Genomic DNA, 25,204 nt, shown 5'->3' with positions numbered 1-25,204 from the left:
TCACCAAGATTTCTTTGTTCTAACTGGGACTATTGAAATTAACAAGATGTTGCAATGCCGTGTGAATGTTGAAAGCTCAATTCTTACTGTCAGGTCAAATTTGATAAAAGCAGTATAGCTCTAAACTCTGATTGTGCAGAAAACGGTTGAGAATCTACCACATAATTAAGTCTTCTCTTTCCATTTCAAATGCTAACTGTTGCCAGAGCTTTGCCGATGTTTGTCTTATAATGCAGCTCCTATTACTGTTTGCTCTGACACAAGGCACTATTAGTGGCATGAAAATGTCATATTTGCCCTGAAAATGACATTTTGCCTCTTATACAATTATACAAGCTTTCTGCTTTTGCACAGAAATGGTCGTTTGAACCACAAGGGATCAGGCTGGTGGGCCTCCCACCAAACTGAAGAGCAGGGGAAGGTGGCAGGACAGAAGAGCCTGAGCCTTGGGTGAAACATGCGCTGTGAATGAGGCCACAGAAATTCTATCCTTTGTAGTTGGGAAGGCAATAGTCCCATAAGAAATGAAAACTAGGCCCAGAAAGGAGTAGCACAGGATGTGAAAGAGAACCAGAGCAGTATGCACCTTCTACAGGGATGCCAGAAGGCTGAGAAAGGAGTCAGGCACTTGGAAATGTCTTGCTCTAAATGGAGACATTGATGTACTGGGCTGTGACCAATCAATAAGTGCCTACGATGGAAGACGGATCAGAGAATATGGGCAAGGGTGATGTGCCCGTGAAGGTCGGGGAAGAATGTAAGGTGTGACTGGTCACAGCTGTTGCAAAGAAAGCTGAATTTATCTCAACTCAAAGGGGACTGGAGGGCAGCCTTTGTTTTAGATAAAGGGCTGTATCAGTCAAGTGGATCCACTGACTCCATCACAGTTGAGTGGATCAACAGGTTATGTAAATATTTCTCCCAGAGTTAATCAAAAGAGTGTGAATGTCTCCCTGAGTTAGCCAGACCAGCATGGCAGGGGGTGTACACATGACTCGGCCCAACATAGAGTATGAAACCTAAACAACTAGCAAAAGGAATTTTGAAGAGAGCAATGGGCTTGAGCTGCTTCCAATCCACGTATTTCTTCCCTGAGACTGGGGAAGCCCAGCATTGTGATGGTGAGCATATTACAGAGACCAGTAATGGGAATCACTTTTGTATTGGGATTTAACTGTATGTTGCGATTGCTGTATTCTGCTAAGTGTAACTTACGCTCGTATTGTGGTTTCAGTATATTGCTGTATCACTCTGCTAAATCAAAATCCCGTGTAACGTCAAATACCTTCAAGTAAGTAAATCTGAAATTAAACATTGCACCCTCCACATGTGGAATATCTAAAAGACCGTGATCGGAGATTACTGGACTCTGAAACAGGCCTGTCAGAAATGTGGTGGAGGGACAACGACTGGGGAGCTGCTGAAGGACCAAGGCCAGTTGTGCTGACAAAGCACAATGCTGGATGGTAAAAAAGCTAAAAGTCACATCAGACTAACAGTGCAGCCACGCCAGTGCAGGCTCGTCCCCTCCCTTCAGTGCCGCCAGCCTTGGGGGGCAGGAGGCGAGGACGCAACGCAGTCTCCGGAAAGGCAACCCGCGACCGAGCCGGGCGGCCTGTTCGGGTCCGGGAGCGGCACGGCGCCAGCAGCGCGGACGGCCCGCATCACCGACGCCGCGGCCCCGCGGCCGCAGCCCGCCCCCGCCCCGCCGGGCTCGCTCCGCCGCCGCGGGCCGCCCGCTGCCCGCCAGCCGCGGGGGGCGCTGGCGCCGGCGCTGCCTCACGCGCCGCCGCGGCCTCGCGTCCAGAGGGAGGAGGCGCGCGGCCCGCTCGGCGGCCATGGAGGAGCCGCTGTGGAGCGCGGACGCGGCCGGCGCCGTGTATCGCTCCCGCGACCCCGTGCGCAATCTGCGCCTCCGGTGAGGGACTGCTTCTCCCCCCCCCGGCCCGGCCCGGCCCGGCCCGGCCCGGCCTGACGCTGTGCTCCCTCCCCGCAGGGTTCGCATCCAGCGGCTCACGTCCGCCGGCCTCCTCCTTCAGCAGGCCCCGCTGCCGCCGCCCGCCGGCCCGCGCCGCCCCGAGCTCCTCGGCCTGGCCGCCCGCCCCGCGCCCGGTACGTGGGGTGCCCCGGGGGCGGCGCGGGCCGGGGGCAGCCCTCGCAGGGTGCTGCCGCAGGTGACCGGCCCCTGTCCCGTAGGTGCCCGGCGGCCCCCGGACGAGGAGGAGGAGGCCGTGGTGGCGTGGCAGGAGAAGCTCTTCAGCCAGGTGGGTGCGCGGCGGCGGCGCCTGGCCTCCCCCGGGGCACGGCTCTGCCGCCGCCCGGGCGGCCGCTCTGCTCCCCTGCCCGCTCCTCCGCTAGTCGGGGCGCCCGCCCGTTTGTGGCTGTGAGGGAGCCGGCATGCAGGCCGGGAGGCAGTTTGACTGGGTTTCTCCTCAGCGTGCTGCCTCTGCGGCCCCCAGACAGCCATGTCTCCCGCCTGTCCGTGCATCCCCTCAGGATTTCTGTCCTTGGGGTGAGCTGCTGTGTCTGAACCCCTTTGGGAGGGCAGTGGTGGGTGCTGTGGGCTACCTCGTCCCAGAGTGGTATCAGGGCCATACTGGACATAGGGCTCTTGGCTGGGATTCCCGGAGGATCTTATCCCTCTTTGATGCCTTTAAAAATCTCAGCTGGAAAGCTTTTCTGGCTCTGACCATGCTGATGAAGTGCAGCTTTTACGTTTTACCTGTGGTGCTCTCAGTTTGAGGTAGATCTGTATCAAAATGAGTCAGCCTGTCAGACTCCCCTGGACTGGCAGTACCATGAGGAGATCCTGAAACAGGAGAAGGCTGGAGGTCGGAAGAACTATCGCATCTTCACCTACACTGATCATGACCGATTCACCAACCTGGAAGAGGTACCAACTCCTAGGTACACATAATCTGTACAGCAGTATCTGTCAGCAAGGCCAAGCCTACAGCTTTTTAGGGCAGAGGGGAATGTTTATAATTTCTTAGGCATGCAGAAGCGGGCTAGACATCATGAAAGCAGGAGAACATACTGCCTCTGCAAGGCAGAAGTGGTATGTTTACCTGGTGCCCCAGAGCTGGTGCCCTCTCCCCTGGTGGAGTTCAGCTGTGCTTTGCCACAAGAGTGGAGAATGAAATCTAGAGTGTTTTAGTAGTTTGTTCTTACATGTATGTGCATAACTACTTGTGTTCTCCCCCAAGAGTGAGACTGTGTTTGAGAAGGATGTCCTGTTGTAATTAGGCTAGTTCTAACTGTGTTTCTCTCTTCCAGCACTGCCAGAAGGTTACTGACTCAGTTCATGAGGTGCCATCGTATCTGGCAGAGAGGATGGCCACTGTGAGGAGGAGAAGACAAGACCGTAGGCCAATGTGAGTGCAAAACTAGGGCTCAGAGCTTGCTAATGCAGATTTCTTGGTACTAGTGCCTCAGGTGTGGAGGAACCTGGTCTGTGGAAGTTGGCAGCTTGAACTGCATACTGAGAGCTCTCAGGGACTGGCTTTTGTGCTCAGAACTGGCACTGTGACTTTTCATCCTGGAGTGTTTAGTGCTGTCTGTGCCAGGCTGCTGTGGTGTGTTGTATCTGATTGTCTGACAAATGCAGGTTATGCTGTCCTGTCATTGACAGAGAAGGGAGTTCTCTGAAGTCGAAAGTCATCACTTGGGAGCCCTCGGAAGAATTTATAAAGAACAATCATGTGATTAACACTCCTATTCAGACCATGTACATCATGGGGGACTTGGGACCTTATGGAAAGTAAGTAACATCTTGAACTGATTTGGTCTCCCAGATGGAAACTCATCTCCCCTCCTACTCAAATCACCTGGGGAGGGAATTCTAAGAGCTCAGTAATTCCAGCTACTATTTCATTCCTCTTTCCTCCATTGGGAGGCACTTCCCAAAGGTTTCTTATACTACTAGGGAAGTATGGGTGTGTTTGTTCCCTCCTGTGTCTCCATGTGCATTTACTAGCGCTGCTATTCCAGAACAAGAAAGTGTACATGTGCTCTATTTAGACTGTGTTTGTCTTTCTTGGTATCTTCCATTAGGCTTGGTCACAGGGAATATGAACATGTTCTTTGTACAATCAAGGTAGACAGCAATGGTGTGATCACAGTGAAGCCTGACTTTACTGGCACAAAAGGAGCCTACCGGTGAGTGGGACAGGGCTGGTAGCACTAGCGGGACTGATACAGAGGGCCGAAATTGATACCCCCGGTCAACTTTCAGGCAGTGGATCAGCATTTAAGTTGAGGGATATTTTTAGCTTTGTTCTAGAGGCTCCTGAGACAGGTTATTGTGTATTTATGCTTGGTGTCACTGGGCATATGATCTGGGCTTTGGAGCCAGCCCCTAGGAATACAGCTTATATGTTTGCAGGATGTGAGTGACCCTTTTTGAGCCATTGATGCTGGCAGGCACTTGGGAGCGAGGAGACGGTCTTTAATGCCCTTGTGTTACTTCACAGGCCTTGTAGGGAAGGGATGGCATGGTTGATAATATTGCTGCCTGGGCCTATTCTTTGCCTAATGGGGGAGTTTTGCCCGTGTGTTTTGGGGCTCTGCAGGATTGAGCTGGATGGAGAGAAGCGAGAGCTGTGGAAATACACCATTGAGAATGCGTCTGTCCAAGTGCAGCAGGAGGAGGAGGAACGGGAGCAGCGTGTGTTTAGAGATGTAAGGACCAGCTTCCACTGATTATACTGGCTAGTTCTCCTTTCTTGGCAGAGGGAGCTCAGACATAAACATTAGTGCTTTAGACACCTAAACTTAGGCAAGATGAATGTCACTGAAGGTGAGTCTCATCTGCCTAGCAATTTGAAAACTCCAGCTCATTCAAATACTCCCTGAATATTCTGCTTCATTCCTTGGTCTAGGTTGAGATCTTGTCCGTTTGTGAGTGGTATTCATTGTGTTGACCACTGACTGCAGTTGATGTTTTTAGTTAGGACTGAGGCAAGAAAGCACCTACATTCCTGTCTTTCTAGTGTCACCTGCTGATGGTATTCCTTCCCTTTTAAGCAGTGGGCCAACTCTTTCCTTGGTCTTCCTCTTGCTGCATATATAATTACAGAATGATTTCTTGTTGCCCTTAATGTCCCAGGATACTTGGATCTAATTTTGTGCCTTGACCTTTCTGAATTGCCTTTTTGCCTTTGGCAGTTTATATAGGTTATTAATCTGTCTCAGTCTGTGATTTGTACACTTCCTTATTGCATTTGAGGTCAGTGAGGAAATCATGATTTAGCTGCACTGATTTCCCATCCATTCATTTCAGTGGAATAGTTTGTGCTTGTGGTTTTAGCACTGTGTCATTTAAGAGCTGCTGATTCTTTGGAGTTTCTTTTTTGTCTAGATTGGCCTTTGACAAGGTCTTCTCAGAAGCTGAACTTTCATGCAGTGTTAGCAGTTATGCATCTTTTATTGTATTAGATTCTTAAATTTTTACATTACTCTATATCTGCTATAACGATAAAAGAACTGTTAGCTATGCCCATCAACAGCTTAAATTGGTTTTATTTTATACCCTTTTTTTTTTTTTTGCAATAATATAAGCAAAAACAAATAATCAAAAAGACAGTTTTTGTAATCCACTTTTTCTGTATTTCCAGCTGTATAGTCGGCACAAAGAATACCTCAGAGGTCTTGTAGGCTCAGAATTTGAAATGGTGAGTACCACTGGCACTCAGTAGGCACCGGGTGACCTGGTTAGCATGGCTGCTCTGTGTACCACGGTCTCCAAAGATCGTGTAATTCTGGGGATGTGTTGGCAGCTTTTACCATGTGGCTTCTTACTGAAAATTGGGCAGAGGGAATCCATTTGCAATGCTTGTGGAGGTCCAACATGCATCTGTCAGACCTGCAGCACAGACTCCTGGACACTGCAGTCTCTGAGGTTGTATGTGTTGTCTGGAGGCCTTTGACTGTAATATTCTGAGAAGAAAGGAACGAAAGTTTGTATTTTGGGGGACAGGGGTTGCTATTAACTTCTTAAATGCTAGACAGATTGCGTCACTCCGTTCGATTAAACAGTCTTCCCACCTCCAAACTCAAACTCATGTATGCTTTCACTGATCACCAAATTACCCAGACTGGAATCTGTTCTGCTCAGATCTTGTTCCCAGCAGCTGAAAGTTTTTGTGCTTCTTCTTGTACTTCAAAAGTGTGTTTCAGCTCTTCCTGTGCTTGTTTTATTCTTGGGCTAGTGCAGGAGCACTACGGTGGGAACTGTAAGTGACTTCAGACTGAATCTTGTGTCCACTTTGAAGTACTGTAAAAGCCCCAATTTACAGAGTAGTGAACTCTGGCAGTCTGGGAATTTGGTCTAGGGAGGCTCTATTCAGAGAGACTGGTCACTTCTGGAAATGACGGTGAGCTAATACGAGAAGTCAGGTTTCCTTCCTGACCAGCAGGAAGCAGGTTAAAGGATGAAGCCTTGAGGTGCAAGAAGCCATGAAATATCTGTGTGACACCTTGCTGGGAGAGGGTTGTGAGGAGTTCCACCAATAGTCGCTAAGTTTTTTTATCTTCTTTATCTGCTTATTCTCATAGACTCTTCCTGGTACGCTACGGCTGTTTGTGAATGGAGAAGTAGGTGAGTCCTTATTATTAACAGTTGCTGTAGGGGCAAAAACTGGGTCTGCTGGGATGGCTAAGGCTAGAAAGAGTTGAAGGATTCTTGGTTCACAGGCCAGTCCAGAGCAGATGATTCTCTCTCTAGCCTCCTTTTCTTTCTCCTCTTCCTCCTTCCTTCTCCTCCCCTGTTTTTTTTTTTTGAATTAATCCCTTGAGTGGCATTAACAGATTGGAGATTACAAACACAGCAGCTGTTGTAGGAAACCGTGTAAGTCTGAAGAAGGGAGAACAGATTGGGGAATTAATATAGATTATAGCAAAGAAAGCAATTAAACATGGGACCTCCATAATCTGGTGGCAGGGACAGGGCTCATCCTGAGAAGGAATCTTCTCTGAGGGTCATGTTCTGTTGCGCTGAAGAACCTGGCTTTTCCCAGCTTCCAGCAGTAACTGACTATCCCTGAGACCTTTGGTGCTGCATCTCCCACACTGCAGTGAGTACTGGAGGAGTTTATGTGGAAGCAAGAGGCTAAATGTTCATTCTGTCTTCCTCTCAGTTTCAGCCCAAGGCTATGAGTATGACAACCTCTATGTTCATTTCTTCCTGGAGCTGCCTAAAGGTGAGTATCCCTGTTACCAGCCACATCACAGCAGTTTAAGAAATAAGGCATACTTTGGCTAGTGCATCAGATCAGCTCTACTGAAAGTCAGTAGAAATTAACATAGGGGCTGGGTCTAACTGGGGGCTTTCAGAGCTAAAAGTACAGAACTCAATGGTGTGGACTAAACTGACATCTGGGAGAAAAGTCTTGTCTCTTCCAAATTGGATTGGGATATATAAAGGACCATTGGCTTCTCAACCAGAAGTGGTGGTATCCAGCAAACTACCGAAGTTCATTCCTGATACTGCAGAGAATAGCCTTCCTGACTTCTCCATCTTAGTAGCAACCGTGCCTGATTTCACTGCCTGCCATCATGCTCTCATGTTTTTTGCTGACTCTAAAGTATTAAATCTTGGCTTGTAAGTAAGGCTCCCAGCACTAATATATACATCCTGCTCCATGTTTCATTACCCTGCAGCCATGACCCTGGGTCCCCTCTTTGTCTGGCTATAGCCCTGATGTTTGTCCGAGGGACTATTGCTTTTGCTACTCTATGTTTTTAGATAAGGTTCCTTTCTCTTAGGTGGAGTTTGTGCTGCCATACACAGCTCATGGAGTTCTGTGATGCAGTAATTGCAACAGGAGGGTGGGATGCACCTAGGAAAATTCAGTTTGGGTTGAGCATCTGTGACTGATGTTCTCCTTTGAGTCTTCCCTCTCACCCGGAGCATTCACCCCTGTGCTCACATTCTCTTTTCTCCCAGGCTGGTCAAGCCCGGCATTCCAGCAGCTCTCAGGAGTGACACAGACCTGTGCCACCAAGACAGTGGGCTGGGTAAGGATGCTTTCAAACCTAAGGAGCAGAGCTTGAATAGGCACAATCTGAGGCGGGCCATGTAGTGTCACAAGCTGTGGGTTTATTCAACAAAGGTCCTGACTTGAGAGCTACTTTTTAGAGCAGACCATGTTTGGGATTCTTCTCATCCTGGTTATACATTTGACGTCGACATTTCTGACGTTTCTCAGAGTTATTAACGTTTCTCAGAGTGCCGCCGTGTTTGACTAAAATTTCAGAGCAGTTTCTGGGACCTAACTTCTTTCATCCTTTTGGCTGATTGCCTTTGGAGCTTTGATTTTTGTTCTCTCAAATGCTCAGAGTTAATGAAGCGTTGTTCTGGCTTGCCTGGGTCTGAAATGCACACAGTCTATAAATTGATTTCTCATAGTCAACTCTTCTTCCTGTCTGGGAAGTTAGTTCAATTACTGTCTTCAGCTCCTCCCTTACAGATAGCTAGACTTGAATTTTACCAGCCTTTTTATGTCTTTGCAAGAGCTAATTTGCATATTACAAAAACCATTATTGTACAACGTTTCAGTAATCCTGTTTGAGGTATTTTCTGTGTTCCTATAAAGATCCTGATGGTTTGTAATAATTGTGCAAATGTCTGACTTGTCATTTGAGGTGTGTCGCTCTTTCCCCCTTTTCATTAGTTTTTGGATTAGCCTATTCCATCTACATGGCACTGGGAGTTGTGTGCAGGTCCCTCATGCAGCCAGGTGTTCGTTAGTGTGGTGTGATTGATCTCATCTAGGGCATCACTGCTTCCTCTCCTCCATTAGTTCTTTTCTCCTTGCTCTCTATGTGCCCATTGTAACACTAGTGATGAATTCTACTCCTGTCCAGGCATCTGATCTCTGCCCTGTTCCTCTTTTCCAGGATAATGTGGCATACTTCTGCTACCCCTTCACTTTGGAGGTGTTTTTCACCCAAGAAGATGAATCAGAAGGTGTGTTTCCTTGTTGCTCTGAAATGTGAAATTCTGAAATCTCTTGACTGCAGTGTAGGCATCATGCCGTGTGCATGTTGATGGCCCTTGCCCAAGATGAAAGGACAGAGGTAAAACACAGGAAAATCTTGCACATTCAGCAGACATTCACCCCATCACCACACAACCTCTGGACATGTAGCAAATATCTATTAGAGATAAAACAGCTTCCTTGTTGTGTCACATTGTTCAAAAAAGATTGTCTTCTCTGCCCAAGGAGAACTGAGCAACCAGTTTGGACTTGTTCTCAGAAACTCATCCAAACAGAAAATTTTCACAGATTTTTTAACTTTAGCTAATATTTCCTTTTTCATCCTCAAGTCTGAGGGTCCAGATCTTATAGGGGAAGATAACCACCCATATGTCTAGGTCTGTCATTCTAGAAGAAATACAGATAGGACTTCCTGCTAGTGGACTTGGGTATTTAGCAAACTTGTTCTCTGTGATAATCTCCATTTGCAGCTTTTACACAGCTTTCCTCTGCTTCCCTTCCTTGCAGACTCTCTTCCTCAGTGGCCTGTTCTTTACTTTGAGGTTCTATCCCTGGATTTCTGGCAGAGGTATCGTGTTGAAGGATATGGCTCTTTGGTGTTGCCAACCTCTCCAGGTAAGATGTATTTGGAGGCAGTATGTTAAGTGCCTAGGGGAATGAGAGTTGAGTGGTTCTCTTGGGAGTGGACTCAGCTGGTCCTGGGGAGGGTTTTCCTTTGCATGCTGAAGGGGACAGTTAGCTTCCTGTGAGGCAGCAAAGAGGGGTCTGGTGCATCCTGAACCATTTTGCCTGTTGTTGAGAAGCACTGTGTGTTGCTGTCTTTGCTCCTTCAGTGGTTCTGTCTGAAAATTTTGTGCAATAAAGCCCTGGAGTGGTGCAGCATGTCCCTGTCTACAATGGTGGTAGTCCTCTGTCCTACTTGGAATCTGAGGTTCACAACTAGACTGACATCCTGATGTAGTAAGGAGATGCACCTCATGATCGGGGGTAGTTTCAGCGCTGCCTGTGTGTGACTGGGGCTGACTCACTGGGAAAATGTATAGATATACAGTGCAATGTTTCCATTTCCAGCCTGCCATGGTATGGATCAGTGTGTATCCATCTACCATGCTGTCCTCTGTGACTCTGAATGGATTGATTAGCCATAACTGCTAAACTGGCCTGTCATCCTGGATCAGGTCTCCACATGCTTACCATCCCTACCTGGCGCCCTGTGGAGTTAGGGACAGTCTCTGAGCTGAGAAGATTTTTCATTGGTGGATCTCCTGAGCTGGAGGACTTAACTTATGTCAGGATACCAACAACCTTCAAGGTGGGTTCAACTGCAGGATGCTGCTCTTGCTGGGAAATGTTAGGCTCTCAAGTTCAGGTTCCTGTCAACAGCCTTGACCAGACTTGAGCAAGGATGAGCTGATGGTCCTATCCCTGTGAGCAAACAAATGGATTCTCTGTGGGACTTGTGAGAAGGCACAGAGGAATGGACAAACCCTGTGGTAGAGCTCTCTGTCCTCTTGCGTTTATGCAGCTTAGAGAAGTGAGTGTGCAAGGACCAAGGCTTACCTTACCTTGCCTTGCCTCTGCTTGCACTGGCCCTTGTCTGGAAAGCATCGCTCAGGTCAGCATCTCTTACCAGCTCTAGTCTTCACCTGTATTTGTAAAAAACTTGGGCTGTTCAGAGCTTGGAACAGTTCCTTGAAGCAAGAAACTGACAGGAATGTGGGGCAGATAAAAATTCCAAGCACTCAGGAAAGCTGCAGAGGTGCTTGCAGGTGTAACAAACAAGCTGGTCTTAGTAGCAGTCCTGAGTGGGAATTCTCACTCAGCTGAAGCATCAACTGAAAACTTCCTCCAGCACTGCACTGTCAGCTCACTAGTAATCACAGAACCACGGAATGGTTGAGGTTGGAAGGGACCTCTGGAGATCAGCTAGTCCAACCCCCCTGCTCAAGCAGGGACCTCTAGCGCATATTGCCCAGGATCACATCCAGACAGCTTTTGAATATCTCCAAGGATGGAGACTCCACAACCTCTCTGGGCAACCTGTTCCAATGCTCTGTCACCCTCCCAGTGAAGAAGTTTTTCCTCACGTTCAGATGGAACTTCCTGTCTTTCAATTTGTGCCCGTTGCCTCTTGTCCCGTCACTCAGCACCACGGAGAAGAGTCTGGCCCCATCCTCTTGACACCCTCCCTTCAGATACTTGTACACATTGATGAGAGATTGCCTCTCACTCTTCTCTTCTCCAGGCTGAACAGGCCCAGCTCCCTCAGCCATTCCTCATAGGAGAGGTGCTCCAGTCCCCTCATCATCTTTGTAGCCCTCCGCTGGACTTGCTTCAGGAGCGCCACGTCTCTCTTGCACTGGGGAGCCCAGAATTGGACACAGTAGTCCACGAGAGGCCTCCCCAGGGCTGAGGAGAGGGGCAGGATCACCTCCCTCCACCTGCTGGCAACACCCCGCCTGATGCACCCCAGGAGACCCTTGCCCTTCTTGGCCACAAGGGTGCGGTTGCCGACTCATGGTCAACTTGTTGTCCACCAGCACTCCCAGGTCCTTCTCTGCACAGCTGCTTCCCAGCAGCTCAACCCCCAGCCTGTACTGGTGCAGGGGGTTGTTCCTCCCTCCACTTGCCTATGTTGAACTTCAGGAGGTTCCTCTCCGCCCAGCTCTCCAGCCTCTCCAGCTCCCTCTGAATGGCACCACAGCCTTCTGGTGTGTCAGCCATTCCCCCCAGTTTAGTATCAGCAGCAAACTTGCTGAGGGTGCGCTCTGGGCCTTCCTCCAGGTCATCGACGAATACATTGAACAAGACTGGACCCAGTACTTGACCCCTGGGGGACACCGCTAGCTACAGGCCTCCAACTAGAGTCTGTGCCACCGACCACAACCGTCTGAGCTCGGCCATCCAGCCGGTTCTCAATCCACCTCACTGTCCACTCATCCAACCCACACTTCCCGAGTTTATCTATGAGGACGTGATGGGAGACGGCGTCAAAAGCCTTGCTGAAGTCCAGGAAGACAACATCCACTGCTCTGCCCTCATCTACCCAGCCAGTCGTTCCCTCCTCGAAGGCTATCAATCAGACTGGTCAAGCATGATTTCCCTTTGGTGAATCCGTGCTGACTACTCCTGATTACCTTCCTGTCCTCCACATGCTTAGTGAGGACCTCCAGGAGGAGCTGCTCCATCACCTTTCCCGGGATGGAGGGGAGGCTGACAGGCCTGGAGTTTCCTGGCTCCTCCTTCTTGCCCTTTTTGAAGACTGGAGTGACACTGTCTGTCTTTCAGGCCTCAGGCACTTCTCCTGTTCTCCAGGACCTTTCCAAGACGATGGAGAGTGGCCCAACAATAGCATCCGCCAGCTCCCTCAGCACTTGTGGGTGCATCCCAGCGGGGCCCATGGATTTGTGGATGTCACGTTTGCCCAAATGATCTCTAACCCGATCCTCCTCGACCAAGGGAGAGCCTTCCTTTCTCCAGACTTCCTCTCTTGTCCCCAGGGTCTGGAATTCCCCAGGGCTGGCCTTAGCAGTGAAGACTGAAGCAAAGAAGGCATTCAATAACTCTGCCTTCTCTGTATCCTTTGTTAGCAGGGCACCTGCCCCATTCAGCAGCGGGCCCACGTTTTCCCTAGTCTTCCTTTTGCTATGGATGTATTTGAAGAAGCCCTTCTTGTTGTCCTTGACATCCCTTGCCAGATTTCATTCCAACTGGGCCTTAGCCTTCCTTGTCGCATCCCTGCGCACTCTGACAACGTCCCTGTATTCCTCCCAAGTGGCCTGTCCCCTTTGCCACATTCTGTGTACTTCCTTCTTCTGCTGGAGCTTTGCCAGGAGTTCCTTGCTCATCCATGCACGTCTCCTGCCCGCTTTGCTGGACTTCTTACTCAGAGGGATGCACGGATCTAGAGCTTGGAGGAAGTGATGCTTGAATATTAACCAGCTCTCCTGAACCCCCCCCCTTCCTTCTAGGGCCCTACCCCGTGAGATTCCCCCAGGTAGTTCCCTGAAGAGGCCAAAGTTTGCTCTCCTGAAGTCCAGGGTTGTGATCCTACTCATTGCCCTGCTCCCTCCTCGCACGATCCTGACCTCCACCATCTCATGGTCACTGCAGCCAAGGCCGCCCCCAACCTTCACATCTCCAACCAGTCCTTCTTTGTTTGTTAGTACAAGGTCTAGCATTGCACCTCTCCTCGTTGGCGTCTCCACCACCTGGGTCAAAAGTTATCCTCAGTGCTCTGCAGGAACCTCCTCGACTCTTTGCGCCTAGCTGTGCTCTCTTCCCAGCAGACGTCGGGGGTTGAAGTCCCCCATGAGAAGCAGGGCCTGTGATCGTGAGCCTACTTCCAGCTGTCGGTAGAAGGCCTCATCAACTACTTCTTCCTGGTCAGGTGGCCTGTAGTAAACCCCCACCACCGTGTCACCCATGTTAGCCTGACCTTTAATCCTTACCCATAGGCTCTCCACTTGCTCTTCATCCACCCCGAGGCAGAGCTCCACACATTCCTGTTGCTCCCTCACATAAAGGGCAACTCCACCACCTCGCCTTCCTGGCCTGTCTTGCCTAAAAAGCACATAGCCATCCAGGACAGCTTTCCAGGCATGTGAGCTATCCCACCATGTCTCTGTCACTGCAATGAGATCGTGGCCCTGCGACCGCACACAGATCTCTAATTCTTCCTGCTTATTCCCCATGCTGCATGCATTGGTGTACAGCTCTTATAATCAGGTCCTGCCCGCAGTGCAGCCCAGAACTATTTGGGAGAAATTTTCTGCCCACAGTTGTTGACACCCTTTGTGGTTAGGTGTGTGGTTGCTAGGGATCAACCTACTATAGCAGGTTGCAGATTCTAACTTGTGTTTTCCCTGCAGGGAGAACGTCTGAGCCGCTTTGGCTTTCGCACAAAGACAACAGGGAGCGTCACGTTCCGGCTTCACTGCCTGCAGCAGTCTAGGTGAGTGCTGTAAAGTGAGTGCAAGCTCCATCTTCTGTGCTGTGTTCTGCTGGCCCTGACCTTGTATCGTACTTCTCTGCAGAGCTTTTCTGGAAACCAGTGCCTTGAGACAGCGCATGCAGAGTGTATTGGACCGGCTTGGAGGCTTCAGTCAGCAGAGCTCTGTCTACAGTGTTTTGGGTAGGGCTTTCATCTCACTCTCCCTGGGGAGCCTTTGGCTCACTTTTGCCCTCTTTTTACAGAGTGGGCAGGGGACTCTGGAGAATCCATTGCTGTGGGCGTAACCATCCCCTTGAACTTCCTGAGTCTGAGACTACCACAGCAGAGGTTAAATGTTCTGATCTGAAATTGCTGGAAATTTCAGGAGGCATCAGCTATCAGCAGGCGGGAGGATAGCCACTCTATGAGGGCAAAGCCTAGGCTGGCCTGCCCAGTCTTGCCATAGTGCGCAGGCTCTGCCTCTCATTCTATTGTGCACAGAGGAAGCACAGTATTAGAAGTAAATGAAGAGAGCAGCAAGGACCTGGTGCTTTGTTGGTGGGAGTTAGTACTAGGAAGTGAGATTCCTGTTCTTGGGGAGATAATGTTCCTCGAACAGACTCGTCCTTCCCCTTCGCAGAGGCTACCTTGGTTTGGTATCCACTGATGCATTCTGGGTTGCTCTTACCTGCTGTATTGCAGAGGCTTTCCAGAGGGCACGGCGCCGGATGCAGGAAGCACGTGAAAGCCTTCCCCAAGACCTCATAAGCACCTCTGCCTCCACTGTGCACCAAGCACAAGAACCATGATCCACTACCTTGACTGCCTCCAGCCTGGGAGCGCTCAGCAGCTTCTCTCTACTAGAAGGACAAGAGGAGTCACAGTGCTGGTGCCTGGAGGCTTTTCAAGCCCTTCCTTGGCCATTTTCCCTGGATGGAGGAAGGAGTCTGTAACACATGCAGCCCCAGAATCTTTGCTTTTCCACGGATACCTGTGGAAGGACCCCCATTTTTTCAAGGCATTTGGTTGCCATGCCATAATGATACAGATAGTTGTTGACACTTTTGCTGAGCGGACTAAAACACCAAACATTGGACCTGTGAACCCTTTAACACCTTTTCAAATATTCAATAGTAAGTGATAAAAATCTGAAGTCTACAATGACTTGGTAAATTTGCTTTTCTTCTTAAAGAAGAGACTGATGTTGAAGGTCAAGGCATGAATGCTATTTGGGATTTAATGAAACGAGTAGGTAACTTCTTGAGAAATGCTGATAATAGTTGTTGGCATTCGTAGATACAGGTCAGTCATCAGTAAAATGCATCTATCCACCTGTGCCTTAAGATTGACTCATTTCCAGACAGAAGAACTCTGCCACTGTGTAATGTATAAAATGAAAACAAAGAAATTGTATATGACAAATTCAGAACTCAAGAAAAGGGTTAAATTCTGTATTCCCTTGTATGTTTCTCTGAAGCTCCTGGGCTCTAGCATGTCTGCAGTTATTAGCAGGAGGAGCCTTTGTTCACTGATACAACTGAAGAACACACAGTCCCCTCAATTTATAGCAGAACTTCATCTGGGTGGTTTGCAAAGAGCAAAAGCAGATCGTAATATTTGCACAGCAGCTGAACTTTGAGCTATCTCTGTTCATTGTTCCATTTCTGATTGCAGTATGCTACATCGCTTCCTGGGGAAGCATGTATCTAGTTTTTACCCTGTTTCTTTTCCTGTTCTTTTCTCAGTCTTTTTTTTCTCCTGTTTTTGTTCCTCTCCCAAGTTCACAGGCGTGAGGGCAACTGCAGACTGGTAGTGCTGCACTAATTTGTACATGAGTCATGTTTTCATGTGTTTTTCCCCTCCACCCCCAGCACGTGGGGTAGGAGATAAAACCTCAGGCTGAGATCATGCAGACCTGAATGTGTCTGTAAAATTAGAACTCACAGGCAGAATATGAAATAGGAAATGGCTTCCTCCCTCTTGCTCTGCACTTTTCCTCTTTGCTAGGAGTGTGAGATGGATGGTTGCAGCCATGTTTATGACTGTTAAACATGCTCTTCCCTGGTACTTTGTTGGATTCCTCAGGCCATTTTTGCCATTTTGCTCTTGTCCCAGCCTTCACTGGGAAAACAACTCCTGAATTTGTCCCTCCTTGACCTCTGTTTTAATTCCTAGATCCATATGGCAGCTTGAATGCACCTGGCAATTTCACCTATGAAAGAGGATTTTTGCTCACCTTCCTCTCCTTTTTGATGGAAGAGGCTGTCAGCATGTATTAGAATAGTGTGGCCTGTTAAGCAGAGTGCAGTGTCCCTGGGCTAGAGCTGGATGATGCTTCTGATGCCCGAATCAAGTCTCCACTGATACTTTTGATGTGATGTGGCATATAAGGCATTATGGCTGCAAAGTCAAGCACCCAGTTCTGGAATAGCAGAATTGAGGCTTGCCTGGCTGATATGCACTATCATGGTCTTTAATGAGACTATCACATTTTGCAGACACTGACCCGCTCAGTGCTCAGTGAGTAGGTAGCTGCTCAGTATCTCTTTTTTCGTCATAATTCAAATTTAAAAATAGAAAAAAATTATAATCAAAGAAGCATCCTTCCAAAGCAAGACCTTGTTAGCAATTTCCTTCATGCTCACAGCCTCCTTGGCTTGACAGAACAAAATATCTGACACTTGTGAAAGATGTCTTGGGGGAAACACTCAGCAAATGTTCTTTGCATATGCCCTTTTAAGTACCTAATTTCCATATGCATGTACATATATGGAAATATCACTAATCTTTTCATCAAAAGTGGCATTTGGTGCAGGGCCTGTGCCCTTGCCAAGAAACCTGGCCAGTTGGAGTGGAGATTGTGCATCAGTCTGGTATTCACAAACTAAATATGAGCCATTAAACAGGAACAGACAGAAGAGAGGCTAGTGTTCTTCCTGGAGACATGAGGATTTCCCCAGCGGAGGTATATCCCTAGAGTATACGCTGGAGCGGCACAGCACCTGTGCAGTAAAACTCAACAGGAGAAGGGAGAGGAAAGGACAAGAGTTGTGGAGGCACAAAAGCTTGGGGCAGAAGTGGCACAACATTAATAGGACTTGTGTTAGGCTGCGATGGGAAGGAGAACCTGCAGGTGGTCGCAGGCCAGGAGATGCTGTGAGTTGAAGGATGGGAGCTGGATGGGCAGGAGGATCCCACAGCAGATGCAGACTGGGCTGTGCTGCACACCCTGCAGGGGACAGGAGTGAGTCTGGCAGAGTGAGTCTGTGTGGCTGAGGTCTGCACTGTCCCCAGTGCATGGCCAGCAGTCTGCCAGGTCTAGCTACATCAGCTGCAGCAGTATAATTGTTTCTCTTGGGCTGCCTTTGCTTCTTTCTTCAGGGCAGACAGCTGTGACATTTTTTGAGTGCCAGCTGAACTTCCCCACAGGCATCTCTCTGAGGCTGAATGCTGCTACCTTACTAGTGACGTGGTCTGCATGGGGGCAGCCACCAGTTGCAAGTCCCCAGGGGCCTTCCAAGCGTCTTATTAAACTAGGCAAACAAAGGGTAATTGCAGAAATTTTGGCTTCGTAGAAGAAAAGGCTATGGGCAGTTAGCAGGGCTTGTAGGATGCAAAACAACAGCCATTAGAAATTCCAGTGTAAATGCAGCAGAAATGGCAAACCTAGCAATGAGTCATATGTGTGAGTGGGGGAAGTGCACAGCTTTGTCCCAAAGAAGTCAGATATCACGTTTCTGTTTAATGAGACAAGAGGACCCAGGAATGGCTTTCACTGTCAGCTGAGGAAGACTCAGGCTGTAATAACTTCAAACGGCAGCCTTGCCAGCAAACCTCAAACACCCCTTTGTCTTGGGCATATCCCACCTCAAATCCTTTTGCAAGTAAAGCAGAAACAAGAAGTTACTGCCCTTTTTCTGTGCCATACCCTCATCCCCTTGGATATTCCACACTGCTTTTCCCTGGGGAGAGCCTCTTAGCCTTGCACTGCAGCTCACAACTGTTTGGCGTTGGTTCCCAGCACTGAGGGTAGAGGAGCATCTCCCCACCGTTTGTCCTCTGCCTTGCTCCCTGGCTGCTGGCCCAGTGCGTGTGAAGGGCCAGGTGCTACAGACCTAATCTGATCTGAGCTGTAGGGGATATGCTGGACTCTGAGGATGGACTATGCTGAAAGCTGAGAGCCCCTTCAAAAATCCAGTAATATTCAGAGAGGAGCTGAACCCAGAGGGGGAATGTACTAGCAGCCAGAGGGATGTGCACCCAGGGTTGTGTTTGGGAAGCACAGCAGGTTGGCGTGTGAAGTGGAGCTGCCAGCTTTTGCAGAGAAGTAGCCACAGTGGGCACACACATCCTACAGAGAGTTGTCTTGGCATTGCACAGTGCATGGGGAAGGAAGAACGATTTTTTTTAGCTGTGCTCTGGTGCTTATGTGGTCATTGTTAAAAGACTGCTGGAGGCTGCTTGTTGGCTCGGTATATTTTAATTTTAACCAGGGGCTCACAGTACCAGATGAAAGCTCCCTGAAGACCTTCCCCCTGGCAGTGAGGTGAGGGAGCAGGCTGCTTTGCCTTTCACCTCAGCTTACCTTTTTATTATGCTCATTGTGTTAAGATACAGCCTGCGTTCTCAAAGCTCATGTCAGCATTTCAGTGCAAGTCAGAGTGTAGCTGATCTGAGCAAAGACACAATTCATTAGATCATTGGAAAAAATAAGAGTCTGTACCCCCTTTTCCTGCACTGAAATAATTGCATTGTTTTTAATTAGTGTATCTCACTGCTTTGGGTCTAGCAGGTTTGTAAATCAGCTCTAGCACTGTGCAGACTAGAGGTAATTCCCTTTCTCACTCATCTGTCAAGATCCTATTCTAAAGCATCAAGGGATACCAGAGAGGTTTGAAATAACCACAGACTTCTCTATAATTTATTCGCATGTTCTTACACATTTAAAAATCAACTTTCAAAACAGTTGCGAGGAGATTCTGCAGTGTATGAAAGAGAAACTCTTTTCTCTGAGGTGTGCAATTCTGGGTTGTTTCATGCTTTCCAGGTTTGTGAAAATGAGAGGATCAGCCTTTTGGGAAGGTGGGAAAGATAGATTTTCTGTTTCTTATCCTGGCCTTAGAAAGCTAAGAAGGTCAAATTGGATCTCAAGATGTAGTCCATTCCTTTGCTTCGCCTTAACTTAATCTAAGCCTGACAGATGTTTGATCAACTTGGTTTTTAAATGGTTATGGAGACTACAGATCGTCCCTTCCAAGTATTTCTGTTGCTGTAGCAAATTTTCTTGTACAGAGCAATTGGGAGTGGCAGCTTGTGCATGAGCTGAGCAAGACTGTAGTCAGGCTGCTATTGGAGGTGTGAGGAGGAGGGAGCGTGCGATTCCTATTAGGTGGTTATTGTTTCTCTGGGGGGTTCCAGTTCCAGGTTGTCAGAGTGTCAGTGATACCTTGTTCCCTGTTGTTAATCTCCTTGTGAGCATCGTGATGCTCTTTCATGGCTCTGAAGAAGGCACTGTGAATCTGAGAGATCAGACAAGCTGTTAGCCTAAGTGAGTGGGTTTCACTTCTCCTGTTGCTGCTGGAAACACACAGAGGAGATCCCTTGTTGCTGGATTCTCATGCTTTGCTTGCAATGATGTCCAGCGTTTTCACAGAATCACAGAATGGTTGAGGTTGGAAGGGACCTCTGGAGATCATCTAGTCCAACCGCCCTGGTCAAGCAGGGTCACCTAAAGCATGTTGCCCAGGACCCTATCCACACAGCTTTTGAGTATCTCCAAGGATGGAGACTCCGCAACCTCTCTGGTTTTCCACCTCAGCTGTGCTTGTAGGTAGTGGATTCCATTCCTGTTTCCCTTTGGTCACCTTTTGTTCTCCATCCTTTCCCCTTTCCTGTCCCATTTTGGCTTTTTTTTCCTTTGTGCATGTCACAAATAGGTTTAGATCTCTCTCTTTATTCTTTTCTGTGACCTCTTTTGCACCCTGCAGCCCTTCATCCTGTGAGAGCTGAACTGAGCTGTAGTACCACAATACCTGCTTGTGCCCTCCCTACCTGGGCTCCTTGCCTTGCCTGCCACACTGGGATGTGCAGAAACACTCACTCCTGTCTCTTGAGAGACAGTGCAAAGTGTGCAGAACAGTTGGGTGAGGTGGGTTCCTGGTGCCCTGCCAGGTAGGTCTGGTTGGGCCAAAACTGCAGCCCAGGGACAAATCCCTTGTGCATTGGGCACAACTCTGCCCTTTTTATCACAACAGTCAGATGCCTTTCAGGATGCCTGGAAGCCCTGACCTCTCCTAGTCTTACCACAGTATCCCTTCCCTCCTAATACCCTCTCTCTTGTTCCCTAACCTCCCCTGCTTAGGCTGGGTTGGATTGGACTTCTCTGCACTCGTGCTACAATGGTGGTGCTGACACAGGAGTCCTGTAGTCAGAAAAGAGGATGGCAAAACATCTTCCTGTCGCTTGGGCACATGAGACAGTAGACAGTATTAGCCTTTCAAAAATGAGTTTTTTAACTGTTGGCATGGAGACAAGCATCAGAGTAGTAGCCATTCACATCGTCTGTGTTCCCCTAGCATTGGGGTGGGGGGGGGAACCTGCAACTTGTGACTGGATCCGCGTGTCCCTCCCGTCATGTGAGCCTATCTCTCCATTGCTCATCCTCTCACCAACATCTCCGTGTTGGCGCAGGCATGCACAGGCAGTGGAGTACTTGTGGGAGGTTCTCTGTGCAGTGAGGGTGTGGGGCAGGAGGTGATGTGGAGTTGCCCATTTTAATTAGCTTGTGCCTACTTTGCTTCAGATCCTCTTTCTCCCCTGCCCAAGACTTGGCCTGTATTCTTGGCACTGTGCACGTGGCAGCACATGGCACTGGAGGAAGGGCTGTATGGATGGGGGCTGGCTAGGAGGAAGAGAGCGCTTCAGTTCTTACTGGAGAAGAGCAGCTTGTTGGGACCGGAAATGTGAAAGGCTGTTGTGGAGCAGACTGGGAAGGCAGGGAAGTGACTTATTTGACTGCAAAGTGCGTGTAGGGGGGCTTCCTATGTCCCTCTGGCAGTGGGTGAGACCATCATTGGTGTTAGAGCTGTTTGCGGGAACCCGGCCTTTTGTGTCACCAGTGTGTGGAGGCATAGTGAAGTGAGGCCCTGCCTTAACAAGCTGTGTGTAACTGCAGTACCTGCAGCAAAAGAGGGAGGGAGCATACTGTCCATATGCTACACACAGAAGCTGAGAGGTGTCCTGGTTTGCGGTGTCCTGCAGTGAATCTGTGGCAGAACAAAGGAGATATCTCTTGAGGCCTGATCAAGGGTATCAGGCAGAAAACCACCAAGAGACAGCTCCTGATGGATCTGGTCACAAGGGCACACTTTGGCTGGGGGCAGCTAGGTATAGCAAAAAATAAGAGGAACCTGATTCACACAGGGAGAAGCTACTGCAAGTACCAGGGAGAAGAGGATTTGAGGACTGTGCTAACAAAGACATAACTTGGCACATCTCCGAGAACCATACCTTTCATGACTCCCACACCAGCTCAAGGTTGGCTGCTGAACATACAGGAAGAAAGCCAGTCCTATAGGTGAGTGTTTCCAAAGCGGGGAGAGCACAGACGTCAGTGCATCACATGGAGGGAGATGAAATACTGTATTCTCCAGCATACAAGGCACTGCTGTTTTGTCTCATCTTATTGCCTGATGAGAACTTGGGTGAAAAAATTTGAAAAGTGCTGTAATAACTATCTGGTTCAAAGTAACATTAATAGTCCAGTGCTTAAGCTGCAGTGGTGAGACATCTCCATGTGGCTGCCCGGCTCCTTGCGCTCCCCGCTAGGAGATGTCCATGATAGTCCCTTAGTTTCAGAGCTCCTGGTGGCCCTGACAGGCCCTGATGCCTTTTCCACTTCTATCTCAGTGAATGAAGAGCAGTTTTTAGAGCTGATATGTGTATGAGATGGCAGCAGGAGCTTCAAATCCTCTAGGAGGAAAGCTGGTCCCTTCTCCTGCAGGAAGCCCTTGACCAAGACTGTTCCAGCTCTCACCAAAAACCAGTGGACAGCAGCACAGTTAAAAGGACACCCTGGTACTGTCTCAGACTGATAAGGCAGACAAGCAGAGCTGTCTCGGGAAAGGAGCTTGCTTCTGGAGGCATCGGGCTCTGGGAAGATGAGGGAAAGCACCATCTGCATGTTGCCAGGGGCATGGCTGTGCACACCACTCCAAGAGCTGTCAGTGGGAATCCCAGTGGTGGCTGGAAAAGATGCTGAAGCTCAGCCTCTGAGATATTTGCATCAGGCATGTTTTCAGCTGGATGTTTTCTCAGTCAGAGCCCAGGTGGGAGTGAAGCAGCCAAGCTCTGTGGATCACATCAGGTCAAACCTGTCTCTCATGCCTAGTTGATGAGTGAGTGACTGGGTCTGTGCCCACTGCTGCAGCTCCTCCTGGGTGGGAGGGAGCTTGTGTGGGCAAGTGTGAGCTTGAGGACTGAATTAGCACTGCTCTTTGGAGGGAGCTGATGGCAGGAGAGACACCTCCTTGACATGCCTGCCCAGCCTCCCCAGGCACAGCTGGAGGAGGTAATGAAAGGAGAGAAGACAAAAGAGCAGGGAGAAGGTGGGCTTCACAACCCAGGCCATAGGGAGGGCTTGTGGGGGTGATGACAGGGGCTGATTTATCTTTAGACATGCACAATGCTCTTGTTATTCAAATAAATTAAGCCATGTTCGTGGCAAAGGGAAGCTCTCCCTACCTTCTCCCATCTGTTCTTCTCAAGACTCGGTCGGGCCTTGTACCAGTGCCTCTGCCATTGTTAGGGCTTCGGGCGGCCTCGCTAGACCTCCGGCAAGGGAGAAGGGTGCAGCAGTAGGGCCTAACCTAGGCAAAGGTTAGCCCAGAAAGTAAGTCCTGGAATCTCCTAATCTGTCTTGTTCCCTGGGGTTGGAGGTGTGTTTTGAACTCAGAGGTCATCTGGGCCAATGCAGCCGGTTCACTTGACACGGAGTATCTGGTATGAGAGGGACCCACTGTGTTTCCTTTCCAGTGGTAAGGGCCAGTTACCTAAAGCAATAATCACTGTTTCTCTAGCACCAAATCCTGCCCAGTCCAGCCTGGCTCTGTCCTAACTGTGCTACTTGGGTCATGCACCTGTTGAACTGTCAAACAGGTGAGGAATGAACTTGACTCCTCAGCTCCAAAGGCTGGGCAAAACCCTCCTGGCTTACTTGCAGCCCAGAGTAGCAGCAGAAGGGAGGTGGCCAGAAACAAAGCACCTCCTGACTGCCACTCTGAGCTCACCCAGCAACTGGCTCTGGAAGCTGGGCTGGAGTGCTTTCCCTGTGTCCTTGCCAGAGCCAGGGACAAAACCTGAAAGAAAAGCCTCTTTGTTGAGCTAATTTTGAGAAAAGCCAGCGCAGTGGGTGGAACACCTTGTTTCAGCTGCCCTGGCATGCACGTGCAGCCTTTGCTCCTAACATAGCGCTGTGTAGGTCCTGCCTGTTGCTCACTAAGGCCCAGAATGGCCTTTGAAGACAAACACAATACTGTGTACCATGCAAAATTTGTCTTAGCCCTTGCTGCTGCGGAGGGCAGCCAGTCTCTCCCTCTGCCGAAGGGTCTCTGCCCCTTGCGCTCGGTGTCTGTCTGCACTGGGTGTCTGGAGCGTCCTGGCTGACTCACCTTACCCTGGCAGCCGCAGCCGGACTGCACGCTGCTTGGCGTGGGGAGCTGTTGCAAAGGAGCCGCTTGTTCTGCTTTGTTTGAGAGCTGGAGGGGTGACAAGGTGAGTGTCCCCAGTGTTCTGCCTGGGAGACAGAGCAGTTCTCTGCTCCCTGCAGCGTGGGGAACTGAGCTGGAGGATTTGAGTTGATTTTATTTAAGCAATGGTGGCGTTCCCAAAGGGGTCAAAAAGGGTGTTTGTACTGAGTGCACTGGGAAATGCTGGGGGGATCCTAACCCCGTTTCCTCCCGTGCAGGCCTGGCTTTCCGGGAGGGCTGCCAGCGCGGAGCGGGGCGCTCACCCCGGAGGACAGGGCCCTTCCTGGCGGGGGAGCCACGCCCTGACAGAAGGAGCATTTGCAGCATCGAGGACGAAAATTGTTTTCTTCCACGGCCTTTCGCGACCCGGCACACGAGAGGGCTGTGGGTATTAGTGGCGTTACAGCGGGCCCGGCGCCGCGGGGGGCGGGAGGCAGAGCCGCGGCCGGGCGAGGGGCTGCGGGGGCTCCCGCCCGGCTCGGGCCCGCGCAGCTCCGCGGGAAGCCCCGCCGCGGCCCTGGGGTTCGGCCCCGCCGCCGCCGCCAGGCAGCGCTGCGCCCCCAGCGCTGCCGCTCGGCTGCGGGGGAAGCCAGGGCGCGTCCGAGGCTGCCAGGCCGGGCCGCGCCGGGCCAGCTCTCCGCCTCCCGGGGCTGCCGCTGACCTGCCCCGGGCCCGGGCGATGCCCTGCTCGCCTGCAGCTGCAAAGAAATCGCGGAAGAGGCCTGTCCCGCACAGGGCTTGGGCTGGGGGCTATCGCTGCCAGGCCACCGCCACGGCCTGCCCGCTGCCACGGCCTGGCCGTCATGACTACTTGGCCACCAGTCCAGCCTGGGGCCACTGCTATGGCCTGCCCAGCACGATGACCCAGCCATCGCAGCCGTCACAGCATCACTGCCCACCGCCGTGGCCTGGCCACTGCCATATCTTGGCCACCACTACGGTTTGGCCACTGCTGCGGCCTGGCCAGCATGACAGTCTGGCCACCGCTATGGCCTGGCCTTCACCATGGCCTGGCCACTACTGTAGCCTGGCCAGTACAGTTGCCCACCCACTACTGTGGCCTGGCCATCGCCAGAGCCTGGCCACCTCAGCAGTCCTGGCCACCACTGTGGCCTGGCCACCATGGCTTCACCAGTGCTGCAGCCAGGAAGAGGGCGAGGGGGCTGCCCCAGGGGATCATGGCGTTACTAGTGAGTGATGAGTCAAGGCTTTGTACAAAGCTGTGCTAAAGGGGAAACTATATGCAACTGTTTTCAAATCTTGTCCATTAGCTTTGATAAGTCACAGTTTAATGAAATAGCTGAAGAAATAAAACCTAATCTGTTCTTCTTTGAAAGTTGAGCAAAGCATCATATGGATAATTTTATTAGCAGAATCAAGGTTAAATGAACACTTTGTCAACAGAGAACTGGCAGCCAGCACAAGGAACAAAAGGCATTTCTTTACTTGCAGCCACCTCATGCCTGTTGGCCACAGTAGTATGAATGGATCTAGAGGCAGAAGTGTGACCTGATCTGCGCCAGCAG

General features: G+C 50.1%; 1 protein-coding gene across 6 annotated transcripts; it reads left to right on the top strand.

Annotated features, from left to right (window-relative positions):
• The first annotated feature begins 1,778 nt into the window (after positions 1 to 1,778).
• On the top strand, positions 1,779 to 15,386 carry MKS1 (MKS transition zone complex subunit 1). 6 transcript variants are annotated; one of them, XM_068909977.1, is made up of 18 exons: positions 1,779 to 1,918; positions 1,997 to 2,112; positions 2,197 to 2,264; positions 2,738 to 2,893; positions 3,277 to 3,374; positions 3,632 to 3,760; positions 4,054 to 4,158; positions 4,572 to 4,680; positions 5,616 to 5,672; positions 6,556 to 6,598; positions 7,137 to 7,199; positions 7,946 to 8,016; positions 8,899 to 8,968; positions 9,507 to 9,614; positions 10,178 to 10,311; positions 13,871 to 13,953; positions 14,036 to 14,133; positions 14,635 to 15,386. In XM_068909977.1, the coding sequence occupies exons 1-18, from the start codon at positions 1,839 to 1,841 to the stop codon at positions 14,739 to 14,741; spliced, it is 1,695 nt and encodes a 564-aa protein (XP_068766078.1). In that variant the 5' UTR covers positions 1,779 to 1,838; the 3' UTR covers positions 14,742 to 15,386. The 6 variants fall into 6 exon arrangements, 5 of the variants coding, with proteins under 5 accessions (XP_068766078.1, XP_068766077.1, XP_068766076.1 ...); XM_068909976.1 differs by having other exon boundaries at positions 3,608 to 3,760; XR_011134828.1 differs by lacking the exon at positions 10,178 to 10,311 and having other exon boundaries at positions 3,608 to 3,760.
• The last annotated feature ends 9,818 nt before the right edge of the window (positions 15,387 to 25,204 follow it).

Source organism: Struthio camelus, chromosome 16 (genome assembly GCF_040807025.1).
Source record: "Struthio camelus isolate bStrCam1 chromosome 16, bStrCam1.hap1, whole genome shotgun sequence".
Classification (NCBI taxonomy): domain Eukaryota; kingdom Metazoa; phylum Chordata; class Aves; order Struthioniformes; family Struthionidae; genus Struthio; species Struthio camelus.
This window is presented reverse-complemented; position numbering and strand designations above follow the sequence as displayed.